The sequence below is a fragment of the Biomphalaria glabrata genome, chromosome 1 (genome assembly GCF_947242115.1).
Source record: "Biomphalaria glabrata chromosome 1, xgBioGlab47.1, whole genome shotgun sequence".
Classification (NCBI taxonomy): domain Eukaryota; kingdom Metazoa; phylum Mollusca; class Gastropoda; family Planorbidae; genus Biomphalaria; species Biomphalaria glabrata.
The window spans coordinates 36786857-36810264 of NC_074711.1; the positions used below are offsets into that span (position 1 = coordinate 36786857).

The following is a 23408-nucleotide window of genomic DNA, read 5'->3' on the forward strand; positions in this document are numbered from 1 at the left end:
ACAATTATTGTTTAAGATTTGTTGATGCTCCTGCTTAATAAATTATAATTATATATACAGGTCATTAGTTTTAACACACTACTGACACAAGAAAAACTGGTCGCCCTCACTTCCATTACATAGATGTAATTAAACGTGACCTCAAATCAGTGAACATCAATACTGACAATTGGGAAGACATAGCTTTAGACCGCAACAGATGGAGAGAGACAGTGACCAAGAAAGCTATTGACAGTGAAAGTACATGGGTCTCAGCTCAGGAAGAAAAACATACAATCCGAAAAACGGCCAGCTCCTCTACCACCGAAGCAAAAGCCACCTTAACCTGTGCTATCTGTGGACGGGATTGTCTCTCCAAAATAGGGCTCCACAGCCACATGAGGAAGTGTGCTCTGAGATAAAACCTTAGTCTTTCTACGACGGAAGGAGGCCAATGATGATGATGATGATACAGGTCATTAGTTTTAACACGTCTGATAATAAATGACAGTACAAGTTATTGAATGAAAATTTGTCATTATTTCAGCTGCTTTAGGCCTACATCAATGTGAGGTACCAGTACTTTGATTGTGTCATATAACAATTTAAAGCAACATTTTGAAATGAATAGTGTGTAGAATTGATAGTAAATACATTTAAGTGATGGGCTGTGATCTGCATGAATTGAGAGCTGATCATGTATATAGTATTGAATTTGTGTTTTTGATCTTTACTTCAAGTAAATGTTAATGAACAATTAATTTTTAATGAATAAATAATTTAAAAATAAATACAAAGAAACCATAAACATCTACTTTATTTTAATAATTTTTTTTCATCAGAACAGAATTTCCAACTTTGCATTCTTAAAATAAAATATAATTTATTTAGAGTAGAGTCAGAACACAAAATCATAGTTTTGAAATTAAGTAAATTAAGCTAAGCTGTGATCTCTTATAAACATTTGTATATAGACTACACACAATTTAATTATTATTTTTCATCAAATTGCAGGAACTAGTACATGTACTTATGCATATTTGACAATAAAAAACCTTAGTCAATGAAATAGTAATACTAGTAAATGAGATAAAAGTAAACTAAATATCATTAATGCTATTGAAGCCACAATTGTTTCTTTTTATCGTGTTTGGTGGACTGCAATTAAAGTTGCTATTAATTTTACTGATCGTCTTAGCTGAAATGCCAGCGTCGTCTCTTTGAATCCTAAGCTTATTTTCTTGGTTACTGGAAGTCCAGATGTTTGGAGTTTCATTTTAAACACCTATACTTTCCGAAATGGCCTTCCGATAGGCAAAACCTATTTGCCTAACATGTCATATGCACATAAAGAGGTACCACAGAAATGCTTTAAAGACAAGCTTAGGCGCCAACTTGCTTTAACTGACATAGAATTTTTTTTTTTTATATGTATAATTTTAGACTAGAAAAGATCTAATATTAAATGAAATATTAACAAGATTTAGATCTATTCTAGTTCTTGATCACTTTTTAGATCTAGGTCTAGAGTACTCTACTTAGAGTTAGACCTAATAAAGCTTAACTTGCATGGTGCATGATCTATATCTATTGACTATTCTGTTTACTATCTCAAATAATCTCAATCTTTGTATCTGTAGTAACTGTTGCTGAGAAAAAAATAAAAACAACTTTTATAATTTGGTTAATATGTGTTTGTTGTTATTTTTAACTATGTCACTATGTCTATTGAATCTCTTCTACTCTTGTTTATAATTGACTAGGTCACTAGATCTATCTAGATTTTTTCCACTTTAACTTTAAGTAATTTAAGATGTAGATCTAGAGATCAGATCTAATTTAACCCTACTGAGTTTATAAGATCCTATGAATTAGATTTAGATATATATATAAAATCTTAGATCTAATCTACATTTAGATTCCTAGATCCACACGTGTACATCGCTAATTGACTATCTACTAGTAGTACTAGTTACTAGATCTAGAAATGACTAGATAGTAGATTTAGATCTCATATTTTTTTCCATTTTAAAATCTAGTCCTAAGTCTTACTATGAATTATATTTAGACGTAGATATAAGGCTATATAAATTATATAGATCTAAGACCTAGAGTCTACATTTAGACTTAGACTAGATCACTACGGTCTTGATTCTTGATCCACGTGTGTACATCGCTACTTGACTATCTACTAGAAATGACTATATATAATAAATATAGATCTAAATCATCTAGTTCTAGATCTAATCTATCCTGATAAGAGAATTTAGATCTAGATCAGTAAATATTTAAATAATTTCACGCTTATTAACTCTAATGACTAGATCTAGACTAATCTAATCTCAGAATCTAAGTCCAGTGACCTAGATCTAGTCCTAGACCTAGAGATCGATCTATGTCTAACTAATCTAAAAGCATTTCGCTAGATTGATTTTAAAATATGGTTAAGATCTAGTCTTTATAGATCTAGATCTGTAGAAACTATTATAGATCTAGAGATAGATTAATTTAGATCTAAAATCTAAGTTCAAAATGTGCCCCCCCCCCCCTCGCGCTGAAACATCGCATTGCCGGGCCGATTTTATGACGCATGCAATGCACCAATATTAAAGTAAAATAATTGCCGTAGTAGTCGATATTAATTTAAAAATTATAGGTTTTTAGCTTTTACAGACTAAGATCTCAATTCAGAGGTGCACCTTCAGGTTGACTAAGTCAAAACGCGTGTTTTGTTTTTTTTTCACCGCGCGCGCCTGGCTTAAGATAGATACCCGTGTTCCCGTCCTTGAAGTTAATTATTGAAGATTACGACATCCTATTATTAAAGCAGAATAATTAACTAAGCAGTTGATATTATGAACTGAATTATCTGTAATAGATTCTGTCTATAATTACCTTTGCTAGATGCTATCGCTTCGAATTATTCTGAGCGAATGATTTTTAAAAAAAGCACATTGAAAGGGAGGTCATGAAGTTAGTTCCGGCGACCTCCATTCTCATTGGTTTAAAAAAAAACGAGATTTTATAAATATTTTTTTTTTAAATAACCAAAAATAAAAAAATAATAATAAATTATTATGATGGAAATACAAAAATAAGTGTTTTACAGCGAAAATCGGCAAAATATAAATAATATTTAAAAAAAAATGTACACATTGTTTGGCGACATCACAAATTCAAAAATTGCATCGAGGCTATTTTTTTTCAAATTTAAGACAAAAGAAGCATTTTATTTACTTTTTTTTTTCTTTATGGTGTGCAACAATCATTTTTAAATACTAAGTATGTATTTTATACATGAGTTATATTTCTAAAATATGTTTCTTACCTTTTGAAATGGGATCACATAAATCCAAAAGTAAATGTTGTCTGTCTTTTTGGCAATACTTCATGATATTCACAAACGCACAAATTCAATATAAAAACGAATTTCACAAAAATTTTGCTAATGAAGCTTCCAGAAACATAGATCTATCCATCAGTAAAAGCAAATATACCACAGATGGTCTATATTCAGAGATAATGAATATTGAACTCGAAAAATGCATTTTCAATAGAGAATCTGTTTTCCGCCATAAGAGAGCACCTGGTTGCATACAGCTTCAGAACGAGACAGCTGGAGGTCACTTACAAAGGTGTGGTATACACCAATGAAAATTAATTGCCGAGGGTAGACGGCAAAAAGAAAAAAAAAAGATTCTACCACAGGTGGACAATGGTTATGCCTGTGCTCAGTGTGGCATAATATGTAGGTCATAGCTGGGGCTGAGTAGCCACTGGAAACATAGCATTCCTCATAAGTCTTCGGAATCAAAGACAAGCCTATCATTTTTTGGTGAATAGTTTGTAGCTTCTGTAAATGCATGAAATGCCATCACAAATGACACTAGTCCTCTGTGAGTTTGATGGATTATAAACATCTTACTTCTTTGCCTTATATTAAATGGTCCTTCTGTCTGTTCCACTAGGTACTTGTGTTTATCTAAATATCATTGATATATCGTAACATGTCATCAAAATAAAAACTAGAATCTCTACAACTGGTTTACAAGTCAGAAGTCATCAATAACACTTGCCATTTAAAAAAAACTACAATTTAGATTACTGATTAGTCAAATTAGTGACTGATTATTCGATTCATTTAGGCCTATAATTTTTTTTTATGTGAATATATAATGATCCTTTACACTTTGTGACTTTACTAGTAGATCTATACTTTGGAGTAGACTTGTTTGTTGAGCTAAAGTCGGAAGTACACATTGAATTTTAATAGTAATCATCTAGTCAAATGTAGTGATCTACTAGATCTAGTCAATCTAGAGTCTAGTAGTAGAGAGAGTAGGCCTATCTGTCATAATAGTCATATCGTGATCAGTAGGTGGCTGAAGTTTTATAAATCTATTCCATGACAAAAACCCTGGCTAGATTTAGATCTACTGGTGACTGGTCTAGACATCTAGAATTAAACTAGAAAACTGAATTAGAGAAGTAGCTTTCTGGATCTAGAACTAGAATCTATATATTACTAATATTAGATCTAGTTGCGTCAAACGCTTAATTTTTGGTTGTTGTTTTTAATAAATGCACATAAAATACATTGTATTTTGGCAATAAAAATACCCAGTTGGTAGTCAAGTAATTCTAATAATTAATTAATGAATGACTCTATCAGTATTTGTTTTAGATCTATCAGATTCATATGACTTATTATTTATACTTATTTTATATCATTCGTCCAAGAAAATCTAGCTCTAGATCTATTTCATTTTAGATTAGGCTATAGTTGTTTTTTTTTTTTTTTTTGTCATTTTATTTAGGCTAGAATATTATCAAGATTAACTTTTTCTTTGTTTCCCACGAGACGTGTATGCCTATAGCCTAGTCCTTTCGATAATAAAAAAAAAACAATTAGAAATGCGTAGCTTGGAGTGTCAAAACTGTATTAGGCCTCCTATTTTTTATTTCGTGCAATTTAGTATATCGTAACAAATACGCATTTAGCGGAACGGTAGACAGGTCTTCATCCAGATTTAGTGTAAATAAACCAAACACAGAAACACTGAAAGATTGTATTTTCGGAATTTAGATTCTATTTTTTGGAAAATAAGTGGCATTTTATAGGGTGATCGAAAAAAATAACTTTTGTGACGATCTCTTATTCAGGGAAATTGTATCTATTTTATCAGATAGTCAGAAAATGGATAAAGTTTTTACAGATCTAATAAAATATAGTGTGGGGAAGTTTTACTCTCAATGAAGGTCAATCCAAGTGGCTCTCGGAGTAAATTTCTTCTTTGGCATCCTCATCGATTTTTCAAAATGGTATGGTGCGCGAAAAAAGATGCGCGACGGCACTTCGACTCTCTTTGTCTTTGTAAAAAACTCGAAGCTGGTGTTCCATTAGTATAGTTCCATGGTTTAATCTCTAAGAATGAAGATCATGAAACTTTTCAGAATTCGGAAATCCGAATACAATAGATATACAAGTTTTCAAGTTACATGAAGTTACTTCCTTTTTCCAGTCTATATTTATTTATGTCTATGATAAAAACACAAAGTGAAATAGCTCCACATATACAGCCACATCTCTAAATTAGAAGGTTTCACTTCCATTTTTTCGATACCAAACAAATAATTAATTACCAATAATTAATTAATTAATTTGTTTTTATCATTGATTCAATGTCTTTTAGGTACAACAAATAATTGTGTACATTTTCCACTTGATCCGAGAATCGCAGTGGAAGAAATAACATGCACACAGTCATTAACTACTGTCATACAAGTTATTATTTCTGAAACTTGTGGGTCGCCGCCCCTTAAATGCCCACGACTGGGACAAGGCGGCCGTTTTTAATTTAAACGCCAGACTTCAGTACCACTAAGCCTAGATGATTTGTGACACGGCTGAATGAATGTAAAGATTAAAAAGAAGATTGCTAAATTGTTAAGGCTAAAAAAAACAAAGCTGTGACTGACATATTTAGCCACGTTTAGTTTAGCTTCTTTTTAGCCTCATACATTTCTCTTAGATCTAAAAGTTACGTTCTGAAACGAGATCAATGTTAAAGAAGGCCTGATCACTGATCTGCTATGTCACAAACTGTGGGCTGTGGAGACCAATAGCTCGTTGCCATGTCCTACAGACAGAGCTATTGGTCTCCACTGCCCATCGGTTGCAGATCATCGTTCTGGCCTTCTATCTCAGTAAGAGCTCTCTAGGTGATCGGTCGGTATTAAGTAATGTTCGAAATATAATATCACTATCAAATGGTTTAATGTCACATAAATTATGCAGCTAGTGTTGGTAACATCGCGGTAACATTTTGTCTCAAAGGAAAAATAATTTCGTGAGAATCTCAGTAAACAATGGTAAAATCAAGTACACTGCTTATTTACATGATATAACAAATCTTATCTTATCTTATAAAATACAGACGTTACTTCAAAAAAGAAGATGCTTACGTCCTACGCGTCATGCATCTAGTCATGCATGTTAACCAATGACTTAAATTCTGATAAGTCATTGGTTTTCCTGGCTGGCACAGGCAACCCATTCCATGCTCTAATAGCACTAGTAGTATTTGTACAAATTTGTCCTAGCATATGGGACGAGGCATGTGCCTTTATCTTTGTGTCTTTCAGATTATTTTATTAAATTTGTTTTTGTATTTGAAGATTATGGTTCAGTGTTTTATGTATAATTGCTACTTTACTTTTGAGTCTTCTGTCTTGAAGGCTTTCTAAATTTAGTGATTTAACTAAAGCTGTTACTCGAGTCAAATGTGAATATTCGTTTGTTATGAATCTCACTGCTCTATTTTGTGTCTGTTCCAGTTTCTTAATGTTTTCTTGAGTTGAGTGGTCCCAAACTGAGGATGCATATTCTATTATTGGCCTAACCAAGGTTAAATAACATTTTAGTTTTATGTTCTTATTTGATTTATAGAAATTTCTTTTAATAAGGTGTTACTCTAATCAAATATGAACATTCATTTGTCATGAATCTCACTGCTCTATTTTGTGTCTGTTCTAGTTTCTTAATATGTTCTTGAGTTACAAAGGTCAGTAATATATGTCAATAATATATGTCAATAATATATGTCAATAATATAGGTCAATAATAAAAGTCAATAATATAGGTCAATAATATAGGTCAATAATATACACAATAATAAAACAGAGTATAAAAATGTATACCATACAGACGATAGAGGAATAACTTTATTTTAGCACTGACCTCCTGCGTGTCGATCTTGTGAAAACAAAAAAGTGGAGTTGACAGTAAGATGGCCAGTGTCCAGATGATGAGAAGCGCTGACACGACATGACGTGTGGTCACCTGGGACGTATGGACGATGGCCAAATAGCGGTCAAGAGCTATTACGATGATAGTCAACGTAGAGACTAGGACGTCGATTGTGGCCAGTGCTGGTACAATCCTAAAGAGTGGACACAGAATGAAAACAAAACAAAAAAAAAAGATTTAAAGAAATTTGTAGATTTGAAGAAATAAAATAATTTACGCTTAACATCGGATTCCACCACGGAGTCCTTCAAGATTGGTTTTAAAAATATTGAAATTTAGGTTAATTTTTTTATTCAAGACGAAGATTTTCATCTTGTTTTAAAAGTTGGACATCCTTTCTTTGACTAGATTTCAAGTGTCAGTTCAAACTATTTTGTATAAACCTTAAGTTTCAATCAGAAGTTTTATCAGCAGAACGTTAAGAGTTAAAATACAACTAGGAGAAAAGTAGTTGGATTCAAAGACAATTTTAAGCAAATGATTCCAATGGCACTATTAAATTGATAATATTGTTCGGATAGTTCAATCCATGACGGCAATAGCTCCATGTAAACAAGTAAAACAACTGTAACCAGCTTTACTTAGGAGATACTTCAGTTTGTTTCATTAGAGTCACTTAGTGATAAGAATAGTTCAAGGAAGACAGTTTGTGAAGCCTGAGTTTAAAAAAAAAACGAATGAATGATGTGAGCTTGAGTGAGGATTCATGGCTGGAGATCTTGTTTTGTTGTCACATTCTAAGTGTCACTATTTCTTTCCACACTTAATTCGTTTTTCTTTCAGGGCTGAAGTCATCACAACTCGCTGTCCATAGATTGACACTCTCCACTTAGTGCGGTCTTAGGACTAGGTCTTCACAATAGTCAACATCTATGTCTACAAGCGGCTGTCCATAGATTGACACTCTCCACTTAGTGCTGTCTTGGGACTAGGTCTTCACAATAGTCAACATCTATGTCCACAAGCGGCTGTCCATAGATTGACACTCTCCACTTAGTGCGGTCTTAGGACTAGGTCTTCACAATAGTCAACATCTATGTCCACAAGCGGCTGTCCATAGATTGACACTCTCCACTTAGTGCGGTCTTAGGACTAGGTCTTCACAATAGTCAACATCTATGTCTACAAGCGGCTGTCCATAGATTGATACTCTCCACTTAGTGCTGTCTTGGGACTAGGTCTTCACAATAGTCAACATCTATGTCCACAAGCGGCTGTCCATAGATTGACACTCTCCACTTAGTGCGGTCTTAGGACTAGGTCTTCACAATAGTCAACATCTATGTCCACAAGCGGCTGTCCATAGATTGACACTCTCCACTTAGTGCGGTCTTAGGACTAGGTCTTCACAATAGTCAACATCTATGTCTACAAGCGGCTGTCCATAGATTGACACTCTCCACTTAGTGCTGTCTTGGGACTAGGTCTTCACAATAGTCAACATCTATGTCTACAAGCGGCTGTCCATAGATTGACACTCTCCACTTAGTGCGGTCTTAGGACTAGGTCTTCACAATAGTCAACATCTATGTCTACAAGCGGCTGTCCATAGATTGACACTCTCCACTTAGTGCGGTCTTAGGACTAGGTCTTCACAATAGTCAACATCTATGTCTACAAGCGGCTGTCCATAGATTGACACTCTCCACTTAGTGCGGTCTTAGGACTAGGTCTTCACAATAGTCAACATCTATGTCTACAAGCGGCCCCAGAGTGGGTGACTTTGGGCGCTCACTCATCCTCCATATAGCGGACATGACGAAGGCGGTGTTGTCTGAGAGTGGTGAATATAATGGGAAGACCCATCTGAGCCATTATCTCGATTCGCTCATTCTTTCTTGACACGTGACTCATGATACGTAGAAGACAATGAACGTTAAATGAATTCTTTTCTTTGAGTATGTGGTCCATGACTAGCTACCTAACAGCAGAAGGCGCACATGTTTTGAAATATGAAATAGTACAAGAAAACATTTCGGCTAACATTGTTATCTCGAAAACAACAGACCATTTTAAAAAGCGATATTATGATAAAGATTATATAATGATATTGAGATGTTTGGCCTCAAAAGTGTTTCTGTGGGAAAATGACAAAAACTAGGACTAACACTGCTTTATTGATCCTTATGGTAATTTGTTGTGATTACAAGGACTCTTTTCTCATATAAAGACAACACAACAGAAACATACACATAAATACAACAGACACAACATAAAGAGTTCATTCAGCGACTACACACAGGCATCTTAGTCCTTTTCATGCTTCTTGATCAAACGGTGGTGCTGATAAAGTCTGACCGATTAAGTTACGAACGGGTTTTTGTACTGCTCTGTTCTTGTCTTGATTGACAGTAGTCGCCCACTCCGCGACGACTTGTCGTAGTTATGATGGAGCGGGTGGCTATTGTCTTCTAAGATTTTTCCGATTTTTCTAAGACATTTCTGTTCAAAAAGTTTCATTAAATATGGTAATGTAGTGCGTGTGATTTTTGATGCCCTTTTTATGATGTTTTCTAGACGTCGCATACGGTCGCAACAGTTTAGATGAAGCGTTGCCTTGCCAAAAGTTATTCCGTATGTTAGCAGATTTTGTATAGTCGCGCCGTAAAAATTATCTAGGATCTTATTTAGTTTAAAGCTATTGAGTTTATATAGGAATAATAGTCGCTGGGCTGTTTTCTTTGTCAGAGTTCCAAGGTGGACTTCCCATGAGAGCTTAATATCAATGATGACGCCTAGATATTAATATGATTTTAATTGTTCTATCTATTTAGTCTTTATCTGAAGTTCTTTTATCATCTGTTTTTTTTCTTTCTGAAATCTAGTATAAGTTCTTTAGTTTTTGTGACAATTCAGTTCTAGAAAATTGTCATTGCACCAGTTTTTAAACTCTTCTATCGAGCTTCGATACTGAGTTTCGTCTTCTGAAATAAGACCGACTATGGCAGTATCATCAGTGTATTTAATGAGTTTAACTGAGTCATAGATGCTTCTTATGTCATTAGTGTAAAGAGTGTATAGTACAGGAGAAAGTACACAACCTTGTGGAGCACCCGTACATAGTACTCAAGTTGACGATTTGGTGTTGTTGACTTTAACATTCTGTGGGACGTTGGGTTAAAAAGTTTAGAACCCATGCTTGTACGTAAGGGCTTACTCAGTTTGTTTACCATTAGATGTGGCTGTATGGTATTGAAAGCCGAGGAGAAATCGACATGTTTGTAAAGCTGATCCAAAAGCAATAGAATTGCATCCTAAGTTCCCCTAGCTGCTTTATATGTAATTTCGTGAGGGTCTTAGCTGTTATTGACTTTTGCTACAAGATGTTTAAGCATATATTTTTCAAAACATTTCATAACTATAAGTGTTAGTGCTACTGGGCGTAAATCATTTAAGCTATTTATTTTTGGTTTCTTTGGTACTGGTACAGTCTCTGAAGTTTTCCAGATGTGTGGAATTTCGCATGTTTGCAACGAGTGGTTAAAGATGTGAGAGAAGAATAAAGGGGAGGTATCCCTAGAGAAAATTGAGTTTTAGGTCTAGGATATCGATTTTTAACTAATAACATAATTAAGTAGATCAATCATTTTTCTTTACATTACAATCATTTTTATTGCTTAAATCTGTGTCTAAAACATGTTTTTTAAATGTTTTTGTAAGGTCTATGAGACAAAATCTTAATAAAATTTATACTTTAAACTCATTTTTCTCAAAATGTTAGTTTTTGCACATGTCATTGTGCTTTACTAGGAATTTCTCCTAAACTACTTGATAGATTTTGATGAAATTTGAAACACTTCTTAAGGACATCATTAACTTTACTCGTACAATGATTTTTTTTCAATATTTTATTTACTTTTTTTTTTAAAGAATTTTTAATTAATATTTATCCTGTTTTTTTAGGTCTAAAAAATACTAAAAATTCAAAAAATTTGTAAAAAATTTAACATACTTAAATCTTTAATTCTGACGTTGTATCAATTTAGAGGATCCTTTTTTCTTATCTTTTAATTCAATTTCATGTATTTCTGATCAATAGTTTTTACAAAATTCAGACTTTTAATTTGTATACAATAAACAATATGGCCGCCGTTACCATGGCAACCATCATTCAAAAAAACTTTTTTTAGCATTATTTATTTTAGAATATCATTATATGTTACCATAACAAATTTCAAAGGCCTAGCTTTAGAAATAACAAAAATAAAGAGACTTGTTCCGCACATAGCTTGATCAGCTGGCCACTAATTTTATCTGGTCCAGAAGCCTTTGTTACGTTTACCCTTCTAAACAATAAGGTCACCTCATCTTCAGTTACAAAATTGATGTAAGGTTTCTTGTTTTCCTTTGGTCAGAGTGTTGAAGGTTTCTTTTTGTTGGTCAACACATATTCTTTGGCGAAATAATTGAGTAGACAAGGGAGATCTGTTTGATGCCAAACGATGTGCCTCAGAAAGAGAATAGGAAATCAAGTTTCTAACAGAAGAGAGACAACCCTAACAAATAAACATTTCCAACAAAGTCTACATTACATTTTAATGTTGCACCGTTTACATAGTACACTTCTAGGATTACACTTATACAATGCAAAAACAAAAAAAATTCCCTATAATCGTTCATAGAAAAAAAAACCCAGCAAAACAACTTCAGCAAGTTAAATAAAAGCAAAAACGAATTCCCATCGTGGAGCTGTGTATTGATCCAGTCTGGACTAACAATATTAGTTGGCAGACTTTAAAAAACATCAGGTTCTTTAAAAGTAGCTTACACTGGCATTTTTTTTTAAATATAAAAAATTCCCTAACCTACTGGGTACGAACTACAGTTCTGTCAACTATAGTAACAACATTTTCTTTACAACATGATCTAGCCCTAGTATAAAGAACAAAACAAAAATAACAAAACATTTTCTGGATTGCTTTTTTTTCCTCTACACTTTGTCCAAGTGAATCCTTGTGAGACTGTAGAATATTTGGTCATAGTTATTTGTTATTATTAGTTTGCTGCCCGACATTTTCAAATTGTTTTAGAAAATTGAGTTGACAGACAAAATGATCTAATATTTTAACTATAAAAGAGTACTTCCATCCGAGACAAAAAAACATCCGTAGAACTAATATATATATATATATATATATATATCATGGGCGTAGCCAGGGGGGGGGGGGTTTGAGTTTAAAAACCCCTACCAGGGGTTTTGAGTTTTAAACCCCCTACTTGGGGTTTTTGCAGTTAACCCCCCCCCCCCTCTTCTATAAAACAAAACAAAACAAATATGCAAACGAAAATCCCCTAAATCCAAGAGCACAGTTAAGGGAGATTTTGATTTTAAAACCCCCTCCAAAATTTACGATAAACCCCCTTTTCAATATAAAAAAAAGTTAATTACGCACTCAAAATGTTATGAGCGTAGCTAAATGGGTTTTGACTTAGTTTTTAGTTTAAACCCCACTTCAGCGGGGTTTGAAGGTAAAAATACCTCTTTAATAATAAAAACAAAGCAAATTATACACTCAAAATGTTTTGAGTGTAGTCAAAGGGGTTTTGAGTTTAAACTCCCCTCCAGTGGAGTTTAAAGCTAAAAGGTACGTCTTCAATATAAATAAAAGCAAATTACTCACACTAACATCTATGAACGCAGCCAAAGGGGTTTTGAGTTTAAACCCCCCGCCAGGGGGTTTGAGGCTAAAGAATACATCTTCAGTGTAAGAAAAAAAGCAAATTATGCACTCAAAATGCTATGAGCGTTGCCAAAAGGGGTTTTGAGTTTAAACCCCATTCAGAGGGGTTTAATGCTAAAAATACCTCTTCAATATAAAAAAAAAAGCAAATTACACACTAAAATTATTTGAGCGTAGCTAATCCAATCGGGGGTTTTGAGTTTCAACCCCTCTTCTACAGATGGCGTTTGTTTAAAGTTTAAGGGGAGGTACACCTAAAAAATCTATTTTCGTTAATATTTATCAGAAATTTATCAAACTTGTATGGTTGATACAGTAACTCATCCTGATTTTAAAAACATAGAAAAAATGTGTTTGACTTTTGTGGTTGCCATGGAAACGGCCGCCATCTTGTTTTTTGTATATGATTTTTAAAATGCTATTTCTCTTTAACTAATAGACAAATATGAGTCAAATCTTTTTCATTTGAAAAAGAAAACAACAAAGAATAAAGTGACATCTCAAAATTTATTATAATTTAATATTTGTTTTTAACATATAAGAGTAAAGTTGATCATTCATTTTTTTAAAGAAAAATATATATTTTTTACATTCATGTCAATAAAAAATGAAAACCAAACAATATATTTAAAAAATCAAGATGTCACATGAAAGTATTACAATAGATCTATAAGTGTTTTAAATTTCATGTAAATATCTTTAATGGTTCTAAAGATTTATAAATTTTAGTGAATGCATTTTTGGAAAACGGCCATTTTGAGAAAAACTGATTTTAAATAAAATGATGTTTGTAAAACTAAGTTAACTAACTATATTTGAATATATAACACTTGTAAGTTAAAGAACAGCATGTAAACTAGTGTTATTCAAAATTTCACATCATTAAACCAACTAGTTCTTAAATTATAAGACTTTTAAGAAGACTAATTAAGAAAAAACAGAAATGAGAAAAAAAAGCAAAAATTGAGAACTTACATAAAAAATTTAAAAATGTCCAGATGAATATGAAACTCCTTCAGCTTCAATAAACTGCAATTCTTTACGTGCCTTAGCCTCCTTTCTTAATAACAGTCTTCTTTTGACAACTTGTTGTTTTTTATAAGCTGCATTTTTCAAGCGTTTCTTAAGTCTCAATAATCCAAGTCGCTGGCTGCTTTTGCTTACCTGGCAGTTGAAAAAACTTTTTATTTCACTACCAAAAGAAAAGCCAAAATTGAATTGTCCTACTGCAGCTAAAACAGAAAAGTTAACTTTTTTTAGTGAAGAAAATCTTGATTTGCTGCAAATATTCCAAATACATGAATGAAAAGACTCATTCGCATTTTGAGTTGAGCCAAGCAAACATCGTTGTAGAAGTTGAGGCTCTGACAATCTTTTGTATATAGGTTTCAGATGTTCTGCTAGTAAGTCATAATTGAGAGGCGTATGTATATGGAGACTGTGTTTACCAGGCTTTACATTTTTTGCCTCACAAGACTTATAAAAACACCAAGAATCTGCACCTGAAGGACACAGATGATGCATCGGCCTCTTATCAGTCGAAAAATTGTGATACATGCTCGCAAGTATAGCATTTCTCATTTGCTTAGCATCATTGTGTTTCCGTATCGCTCTGGTGTAATACTTGGACAGTTTTTTGATTGTTTGTTGTGTAAGTTTTCCTACACCATTACCTCCAAGTGAAATTCCTTTCTTGCTACAATCTGTAACCAAATTACGGAGTGCAGTGCCCATCCTTTTCCCCACATGGTTGACACACTCTTCTTTTGTTATAGGTACATCTCCATAGGGTTTTATTTCACAGACTTTATTAAAGGCTTTAGAATCACCATCTGACAACATAGTGGTGTAGCGCAATTTGAAATTCTCAATGGATCTCCTCCACAAGATCTCGGCCGCATGTGTTTCCATCATTCCAGACGATCCTGAAAAATATAAAACAAAAAGTTAATGGAAAGACAATAAACTGTTTTGTATGCTGTTTTTAAATAATTAAAAAAAAACATGTCAGTATAAAAATGAATCTAGATTTTAATTACTGTAAAAGGTTTTAAAACAATAGAAAAATATCTCACCTGTATAGTTGATATCACAATCAGGTTTGTGAGATTCAAACCATTCTTTGTAGAGTGCAGGAGATTGTGCTTTTAGTCTAGTACCAGTTGTGCTACAAGTTTGGCAAAAGCTAGATAGTACTTCAAAATCAATGACATAGCCTGTCAATACATCTATGACACAGCTAACACCTATCATTGATTTGTGTCCTCTGGTCATCCAAGTACCATCAAATGAAACGGCAATGTCCAAAATGTCATCATCACTTAGAGCTGAATTGCTATTTTTTGCATGTTCCTTTCTTACAAGTCGAATAGTTTTACTACGCAAAGCCTGACGAACATCTTCAGCATCCTTATAAATAGACTTTGTCCTGTTGTAGAAATTTTTGGCTGATAGACCCGGTAGGTCTAAATGTTCACAAAAATTGTTGAACGTTAATGGTCCTAGTCCACACAATGAGGAGGCAACAACGGCAGATGTGTTGATGGAAAATTTTTTATCATTGAGTGAGCGTTCAGATGTAAAAACATCATTCACCACAGTGCCACAATTATCGCAGTAAAGTTTCAGTTTTAATACAAGTCCGAAACGACTGTTGTCATCTGAATGCAAAGTTAGACCATCAGCATTACAATAAGGACACAGAAGAGGTGAAAGCAATTTTTCAATTTGACTAATGTCAATGATTGTTCTATATGCTTGTTTAGCTGACTGATCATTAAATAGAGAGCTAGAGCTTCCAATGTCCATAGCAGGAATATCAACAGTTTTTTTTTTGGAACTTGTTTGCATAGACAACAACACTGACGAGTTAGTTGGAGTTGAAGGAGCTGGTGTTACTTTGTCTAGATCTAGTTCATGATCTTTTCGAACAGTGTTCTTCATCTTGGCAATCTTGCGAGCCTCTAGAAGTTGTTTACTTCTTTTTTTTAATCTTCCCATGGCTAGCACTAGAGCTAGAATCTAGAATGTCTAGAGCAGTAAAGCTAGATGATAGTAGATGTGATGATAATTATGGATAAGACTTAGATTAGATCTAGTCAAGCTCAAATAAGAATGAACTTGAAAACAATCACTGAATAAGTCACAATCGTAGAAGTCTAAGCTCTAGAATATGATCAATATAGATCTAGACTATATATTTTATATATATATATAGAATCTAGATAAATCTAGACAAGAATAATATGATATATCCAGGCAATCCAGCAGAGTCGCCAGAGAGACTAGTCTGACTAGTTATAGTATTAGATCTACAACTCAGTCAACTGTAAAATGTTGATAATTCTACTTACAAGATGTAAGAAAAGCAAGCACAGAACATATAAAACGTTTATTTTAAGATACTAAAACTTTAAAACTGTTTAGAAAGTAAATGTTAGTTTTTCACATACGATAATTTCAACACGCTGTATGTAGGCAGTTCAGCCATTTATTCTCGATAACCTGACGTACACTAGGTCGCTAGGGCTATCCTAGGATAGACCAATCAGAACGCAGCATTTATAAGCGGGTCTATATTTACACCAAAACTAATCAAAAAGAGTACGTAAGTTTCTAAATATAGCGAAAATGTGCTAATAAAAGATTAGGAAGTGATGCCAAATCTTAAAAGACCTTTGGACGCTGAACAAATTGATACCAAATATGACTATTTTATTTTCAATGCACAAAAATTATTAAACCTGTAACTATGGAGAATTTTTGCATTTTCTTGTAAAATCGTCATTAATATACACGCGAAAAATGTAAAAAAATATGTTTTAAAGCATTATTTTAAAAAAATTAAAGTACTTATCAAGTAAATAAATGGATAAGCTATCTAAATATGTTTAAATCTAAAAATCGATTTTTGGGTCCAAAATTTAGATTTCCAAAGGTAATCCTCCCCTTAAAACCCCTCAAGATGGTTTTGAGTTTAAGATCCCCCTACAGAGCATTGTGAGATGGAAAACCCCCTAAAGCAGACTACAGTCACTTAATTCCAAGAGCGTATTCAAGAGTGGTTACACATTTTTACCAGTGGCAGGGCTCCCTTAATAAAATGCAGTGAATAGTCATCTGCCGAAATTGAAAAACACTAAATATGGCTCAACAAAGATGGCTAAGACAGATTTTAGGAGTCAGTTATAGAGATCGGGTTTAAATCAAGGAAATCCTATGCCGAACTGGGAGTCGAGACTTTAGTAAGATTGTGAGAGAGCGACGCATGAGGTTTGCGGGACATGTTCTCCGACAAAATGAATTACGCATAAGAAGAGTTGCAATGATATCCTAGTACAACTTGACGCCACTCATTCATTGAGGTCCTCATGGCAGGTGGGAAGAGGCTTCAGACATTACCAGTGACAGATTTTTATGGAAACAGCTTGACGTCAAATGCTCCGAACGGCGCGGTAGGGTCTAAGTCAGTAAGAATAACACATTAGGTTTTTGAAATAAAACTTTTTAATAGCAGGGAAATGCACTGTAGATACCTCAGAATATGCATTTTGTTGGCTTTCAATACCAGAAATAGTGCTTGGCGACGGGGCTTCGCCCCGCGCGATCGCTCCCCAGACCCCATTGCTAGTAATGGCAGGGAATCTACATTTTTATGGAAACAGCTTGACGGCAAATGCGCCAAACGGCGCGGGAGGGTCAAAGTCAGTAAGATTAGCACATTAGGTTTTTGAAATAAAACTTTTTAATAGCAGGAAAATGCACTGTAGATACCTCAGAATATGCATTTTGTTGGCTTTCAATATCAGAAATAGTGCATGGCGGCGGGGCTTCGCCCCGCACTTGGGGAGCTCCTAGCGCTCCCCCAGACCCCCTAGCTAGTATTGGCGGGGAATCTACAATTTTTCCACTAACTCATGGAAGAACCTATTCTAGGGCACAATAACCGTCTTCCGAAAGAATGAATGGTCAGAATGCAATAAAGATTATGTACACACACACACACACACATAAATACATATCAAAAAGATTCGCGGTGGGGGGGGGGGAGAAAAAAAAATCCCCCCCCCCCAACCCCCCCCCCCCCGAAAAAAAATCCTGGCTACGCCCATGAATATATATATATATGTAGTGTGTGTGCATGTGTTCGTTTGTTTGTGTACTTATTAAAAAAAATTAAGTCTTTGGTAAGCTTGACTTTAAGCTATAACAGGTTTTTAGCTGAGCCTGTCTTTTCAAATAATTTCTACATAGCTATCTACAACTGCAGCGCAGCCATTTCAAAGGCAAAGAAATAATTGAGTAGACAAGGGAGATCTGTTTGATGCCAATTTTAAAATAGGCCTACGGTTAAATCGCAAAATGGTAATAACGACGGGTAGCTCTAAGTTCTACTGTATGTAAATTAAATTTTTGAAACAAGTATTCATTTTATACACGCACATGGATTTTAATGTAATAATTAGCCCAGATACCCTTTTTATATCACGGTATTTAAAAATAAAGTAATTATTCTTTCAAATCTTTCTTTGATAGAGTAGATATTAAAATTTTGTCGACGAATCACTTCGAACTTCGTTTTTTTTATGTTTAAAGTAATGCAAACTTTTCCCCTTTCAGACCATGCGATCTGTGGGACAAATAATGTTAAGGTCATCTGTTTCTATGGCCAACGGATAACAAGCATGGTGTTACGTGGCCAGCACAATGACCAACCGTCTTTACCTTCCTCAACTAAAGTCAAAATCCTAGTCTTCACCGAGATTCGAACCCAGGATCCAGGTTCGGAAGTCAAGCGCTTAACCACTCAGCCACAGCACCCCCCTTTAAATGTTTACACTCATTTTCTTTGTTTTTAATTTCGCCTTGATGCAAACATCGAGAGAACAAAACAACAAACTATGGCATCAACTTGTTGCTTTCGTTAGCTGTGACTCTAGTTGACGCAGTCTTGTGCATGATGGCACTCGAAGCTAATGATATGCTTTAGCGTGTAGGAGAGAATTATTCATTCGCTATCTCCATCTTCTTTCCATTTTTTTAAAAAAACAGCTATTGTTTTCTCAAGGGGTAAGCCAATGAAATTATTACCACGCAGCATTGACATTGGCTTGAATGGAAACAGATTATTGAAAGAACTTCAGTACTAGCTCCGAATGTACTGTTCAATTCCAACTGTTAGTCAACACTTTCGTAATAGTCAAAACCAGAAGTAAAAAAAAAATCAACACCTACTTTATTGATACAGTAAACTTGATACTCACATTTTATTTGTTAGTGGAAAAAAAAGCATGTAAAAAAAAGGACCAGTATGAAGATCGAATCCACAACATTCGCGATGTTAGAGCGACGCTACTGAACTGAACAGCTAAAAAGATGTATGTGAAACTTTAGATAAATGATTCATTTTTACAAAACTTTTACATTCGATCAACTTCCAACTTTTTTACCACCTTACGACTATTGAAAAGTGTGAGCTAATATTAGGTAGGAATTATAAAAAAACAAAAACAGTCTAAAAAAATAATTCCTTCTTACAAAGCTATACATCAACTCACTCTGTCTGTCTGGTACAATTTCTGTACATGTTATTTTTCTCACACTCCTTCTCTATCAAGCTGAAACCTTACAACATTATTTATCGTACCTAACAAAAAAAAATGAATCATTAAATAAATTAACCAATTAGTCAATTAATTATTTTCTAATTAATTTTTTTTTTGAATAACGATATGGGAAATATATCCTACAGTATTGAGATATGTGGCTGTAAAATGGCGGGATATTCGGCCTGAGCCGGAGCTACTATCCGGTGCACCCGAGCTGTAAATGTGGAGTTATTCCCCGCGTATAAGCCCGATTTTTTTATTTAAGTAATATTAAATTAGCTTGTTTTCTTTATGCAAAACAAAGTCTCTAGTCTGTTTTTATAAAGTGTTTTAGAATAGCCAAGCGTGACTTGTATGGCGAGTATATTATAGATTATAGATCTAGATTAAACATACCCAATATTGTGTAGTGTAGATGAAGAAAAATAATGTATTGTTAACAAAGTTATGTGTGGTACCTATTATGTTTTGAATAGGTAAAGCTACTAAAGCATTGGAAAAACTCTCCAAGCGCGTCTGGGATAATTCCATATTGACCACAGTAACCAAAATCTTATAATATAATGCCTGTGTTGTGAGCAGTCTTCTTTATGACAGTGAAAGCGGGTCAACATACATGTACCAAGTGCACAGATTGAATAGTTTTCACTAGCGCTGCCTGAAACGCATAATGCGCATCTCTTGGAGGGACCATGTCTCCAATCAGGAAGTCTTAAGGTTGGCCAATATGAACAGCATTAATGCTCTCCTGACACAAAGAAGACTGCGCTGGCTCGGACATGTCACCCGCATGCCAGATGGTAGAATCCCGAAAGATATCTTATATGCTGAGTTTGTGGAGGGAGTCAGACCCAAGGGCCTCCTAAGACTAACCTATAGAGATGTCTGCAAGCGAGACATGAGAGCCACAAACATCAACGAAAATATGTGGGAAGAAATAGCCAAAGACCGGAGTGCATGGAGACAGACTGTGCATGCTGGGACGATCCTCGCCGAGGGTAAAAGAAACGAAGCGGCCTTAATCAAGAGGAAAACAAAGCTGCCCTGTCAGCTAGCCCTGAATAAGATGTATACACATGCACGAATTGTGGCAAAGTCTGCCGCTCCAAAATTGGCTTGATTAGCCACACCAGATTCTGCCCCGTCTTAAGACGAAACCAAAATCAGTGACTCATCTGGGCACATCCATTGCCTTTCGAGACAAAAAGGAGCCAAATATGTGCGATAACATGATACAGCAGAAGTCACACTTGTAAAATGTTTTGTACAATTTTTTACATGTTTTGGATATTCCTTCAGAGTTCAAGATAATCTACATCCTAGTCCTAAGATAAGATAAGATAAGATAAGAAACTCCCGCAGTACGCCGGGCAGGGTATGAACACGGGACCATCGAGACGACCGAACACTATTCCAGCGCGACTATCGCACGACCAGGCAGCCATCAGTTCATTAGATAGAGCAGACGTTCTTTTTTGTTTACCTCTTTGTGTGTGTGTGCGTACGTGAAATGAAAACATGGAAACCTTAAAACATTGAATGAAAGCTGATATGTGTGTGCTAAGTTTCTCTTAGGCAAGAAGGTCTAAACTTGTTTTTGTTTCATTTGAAAACTAAATTATACCTTTAATTTTTAAGGTGGCAGAACATTCCCTCACATACATGCCCATAGCACGTGATACCCTATTTGTTTCATTTCGTTTTCATCAACCGATAAATTGTGTTTTTCTCTTGAGTTTCATTCACCTTTATTTGAACCAATGTCATTGCGTAGGTTTGCGAAGACTAAATGTTACTATGTACGGACTGTAAGGGCTAATTAAGTATCCATATGTGTGCTTGTTAGAGCTTTGTAAGTATCACTTGATACATTGTAGTTGTTTAGGAGACAAAAAAATGTTAGTATGTATATATCAGGTGAAACAACAAAAAATTGCAATTAATATTTGTAAATGCTAAAATTCAAACTACACAAGCATTACACAATAAGTATATAGGCCAGTGTTTCCCAAGCTGAATGGAACGTTTCCCATGGAGTATTTAGCGGAACACCTTATTATTTCTTGTTAGAGATTGACTTAGGTAGTGGCCTATTAGTTAATTATCCTAGTAATTCTCGTCCCCTAGGGTTCCGCTGAGCACAGTTTGGGAAACACTGCTATAAGCATTTCAAAAATACTTTCTATTGAATCATCACCCAGCAGACAGAAGAAACAATTTTGCTCTTTGATTAGGAGTTAAGTTTTCAAGTCTTTATTAGACAATCGCTCTGGGCTCTATTCAACCTTTTTTGTTATTTCTTTATACATTTATTTATCTTTTGACTTTGTATCTTCTTGACCTGCGGGCCGAATCCGATCGCTTAAGATCAAAGATGTCCAACGTAGCACATTCTCATTTCTATTGTCATAAAACATTAAAAATAGTTTTAAACAATTATTTAAATTAAAAGCTAAAAGCAATTGCACTTTATATATGTTCATATGTCTTTGACTTTTACAGGATTCTATTTGATTCGATATTGGTATTTTGTTTTTACTGTCACATAAAAATAATTTAAAAGAGAAAAGTAACTGATATTTTCTTTGAAATCTAGTTTTCATTTGACTACCTACACCAATGGATATACAGAACGCATTTAAATTGAGTACGAAACAGAGTATCAAGTCTAATACATTCTTAGATTTAAACGAAAAGGAATTCAAGAGGCTTTAAGGCTAGAATTATAGCGTTAATCTATTTCCCAAGAATATAAACAACATTAACAAGATGTTATTACCATACACTTTACAAAGTCAGGGAAATAAAATGTGACAGCTATACTAATTAAAATGTAAACAATCAATGCAACACTCCACTATTACGACATAATCATATAATAACTTCAACAACTTTAAAACATCAAAAAAAAAAAAAAGTTTTGGTAGCATTGGGAATGAGCTTCTGAACCGAGGAGTCCGATTCTTGGTGAAGGCTGTGTTTTTTTTTAGATCTGTTTTTTTTAGTATGTACTGACTCCACTTGACGCTAACGATACCTGACATTTGTTGCACACATGACATCTTGGTTATCACCGGACCGTAGTAGCATATCAAATATACTTACTTTCTCTTTGAGTTAGGGTTAGGTTAAAGGAAACTTTAATTTTGCTACCTTTTTGAATGAAAAGAAATCTTGAAACAGGACACCTCGTCTTGAGTTAAATAGGTTCCTTTTTTGTTTGTTATTTGATGCTTTGTTTTATATCTAAATTTAGCCATTTTTATTGAATAGAGTACAATAACATTTGATCGTATTATAAAACTTCACTGTAATTATACACAAACAGACATACAACACATACTTTTCTCTCACATACACAAAATACAAATACACATATAAGGAAATATTATTCAAAAGCATGGTTGCATTGAGACAGAGTGTGAGTCGTCCTTTAGGCATTACGAAACAAGACAACACTCACCTGCACATAACTGAGCCCATGGTCCACTTCTTGAGGGTCAACTTCACCAGAGAAAAGGGCATGCATACAGAACACATGATGACGTCACACACGGACAAGTTTAAGATGTAGATATTTCTGGTGCTCCGTAAAGTCTGCAAATTAAGCAAACAGCTGGGGAGTTAAATTTCAAAAGAGATCGAAAGAAACAAAAAAGAAAGAAAGATTGATTGATTGATTGATTGATAAGTAAGTAGAAAGATAGATAGATTGATTGTTGATTGATCGATTGATAAGTAGATAGGTAGATTTATTGATTATTAAGTTTAGATAAATAGATAGATCGATTGATTGATTGATTGATAAATAAGTAGAAAGATAGATAAATA

General features: G+C 34.3%; 2 protein-coding genes across 2 annotated transcripts in view; both read right to left on the reverse strand.

Moving 5' to 3' along the window:
* LOC106071502 (neuropeptide Y receptor type 2-like) overlaps positions 1-23408 on the reverse strand; it is a 67526-nt gene that overhangs the window by 17367 nt on the left and 26751 nt on the right. The window contains exons 3-4 of the mRNA XM_013231625.2: positions 23041-23174; positions 7220-7421 (exon numbers count right to left, since the gene is read on the reverse strand). Coding sequence (XP_013087079.2) covers positions 7220-7421; positions 23041-23174 — 336 coding nt within the window. The remainder of the gene's footprint in view (positions 1-7219; positions 7422-23040; positions 23175-23408) is intronic.
* LOC129927209 (uncharacterized) lies at positions 13612-16732 on the reverse strand. Its single transcript, XM_056034751.1, has 2 exons — positions 15045-16732; positions 13612-14894 (listed from the first exon to the last, which is right to left on the reverse strand). Exons 1-2 carry the CDS (start codon positions 15967-15969, stop codon positions 13954-13956), a joined length of 1866 nt encoding a protein of 621 aa, XP_055890726.1. The 5' UTR covers positions 15970-16732; the 3' UTR covers positions 13612-13953.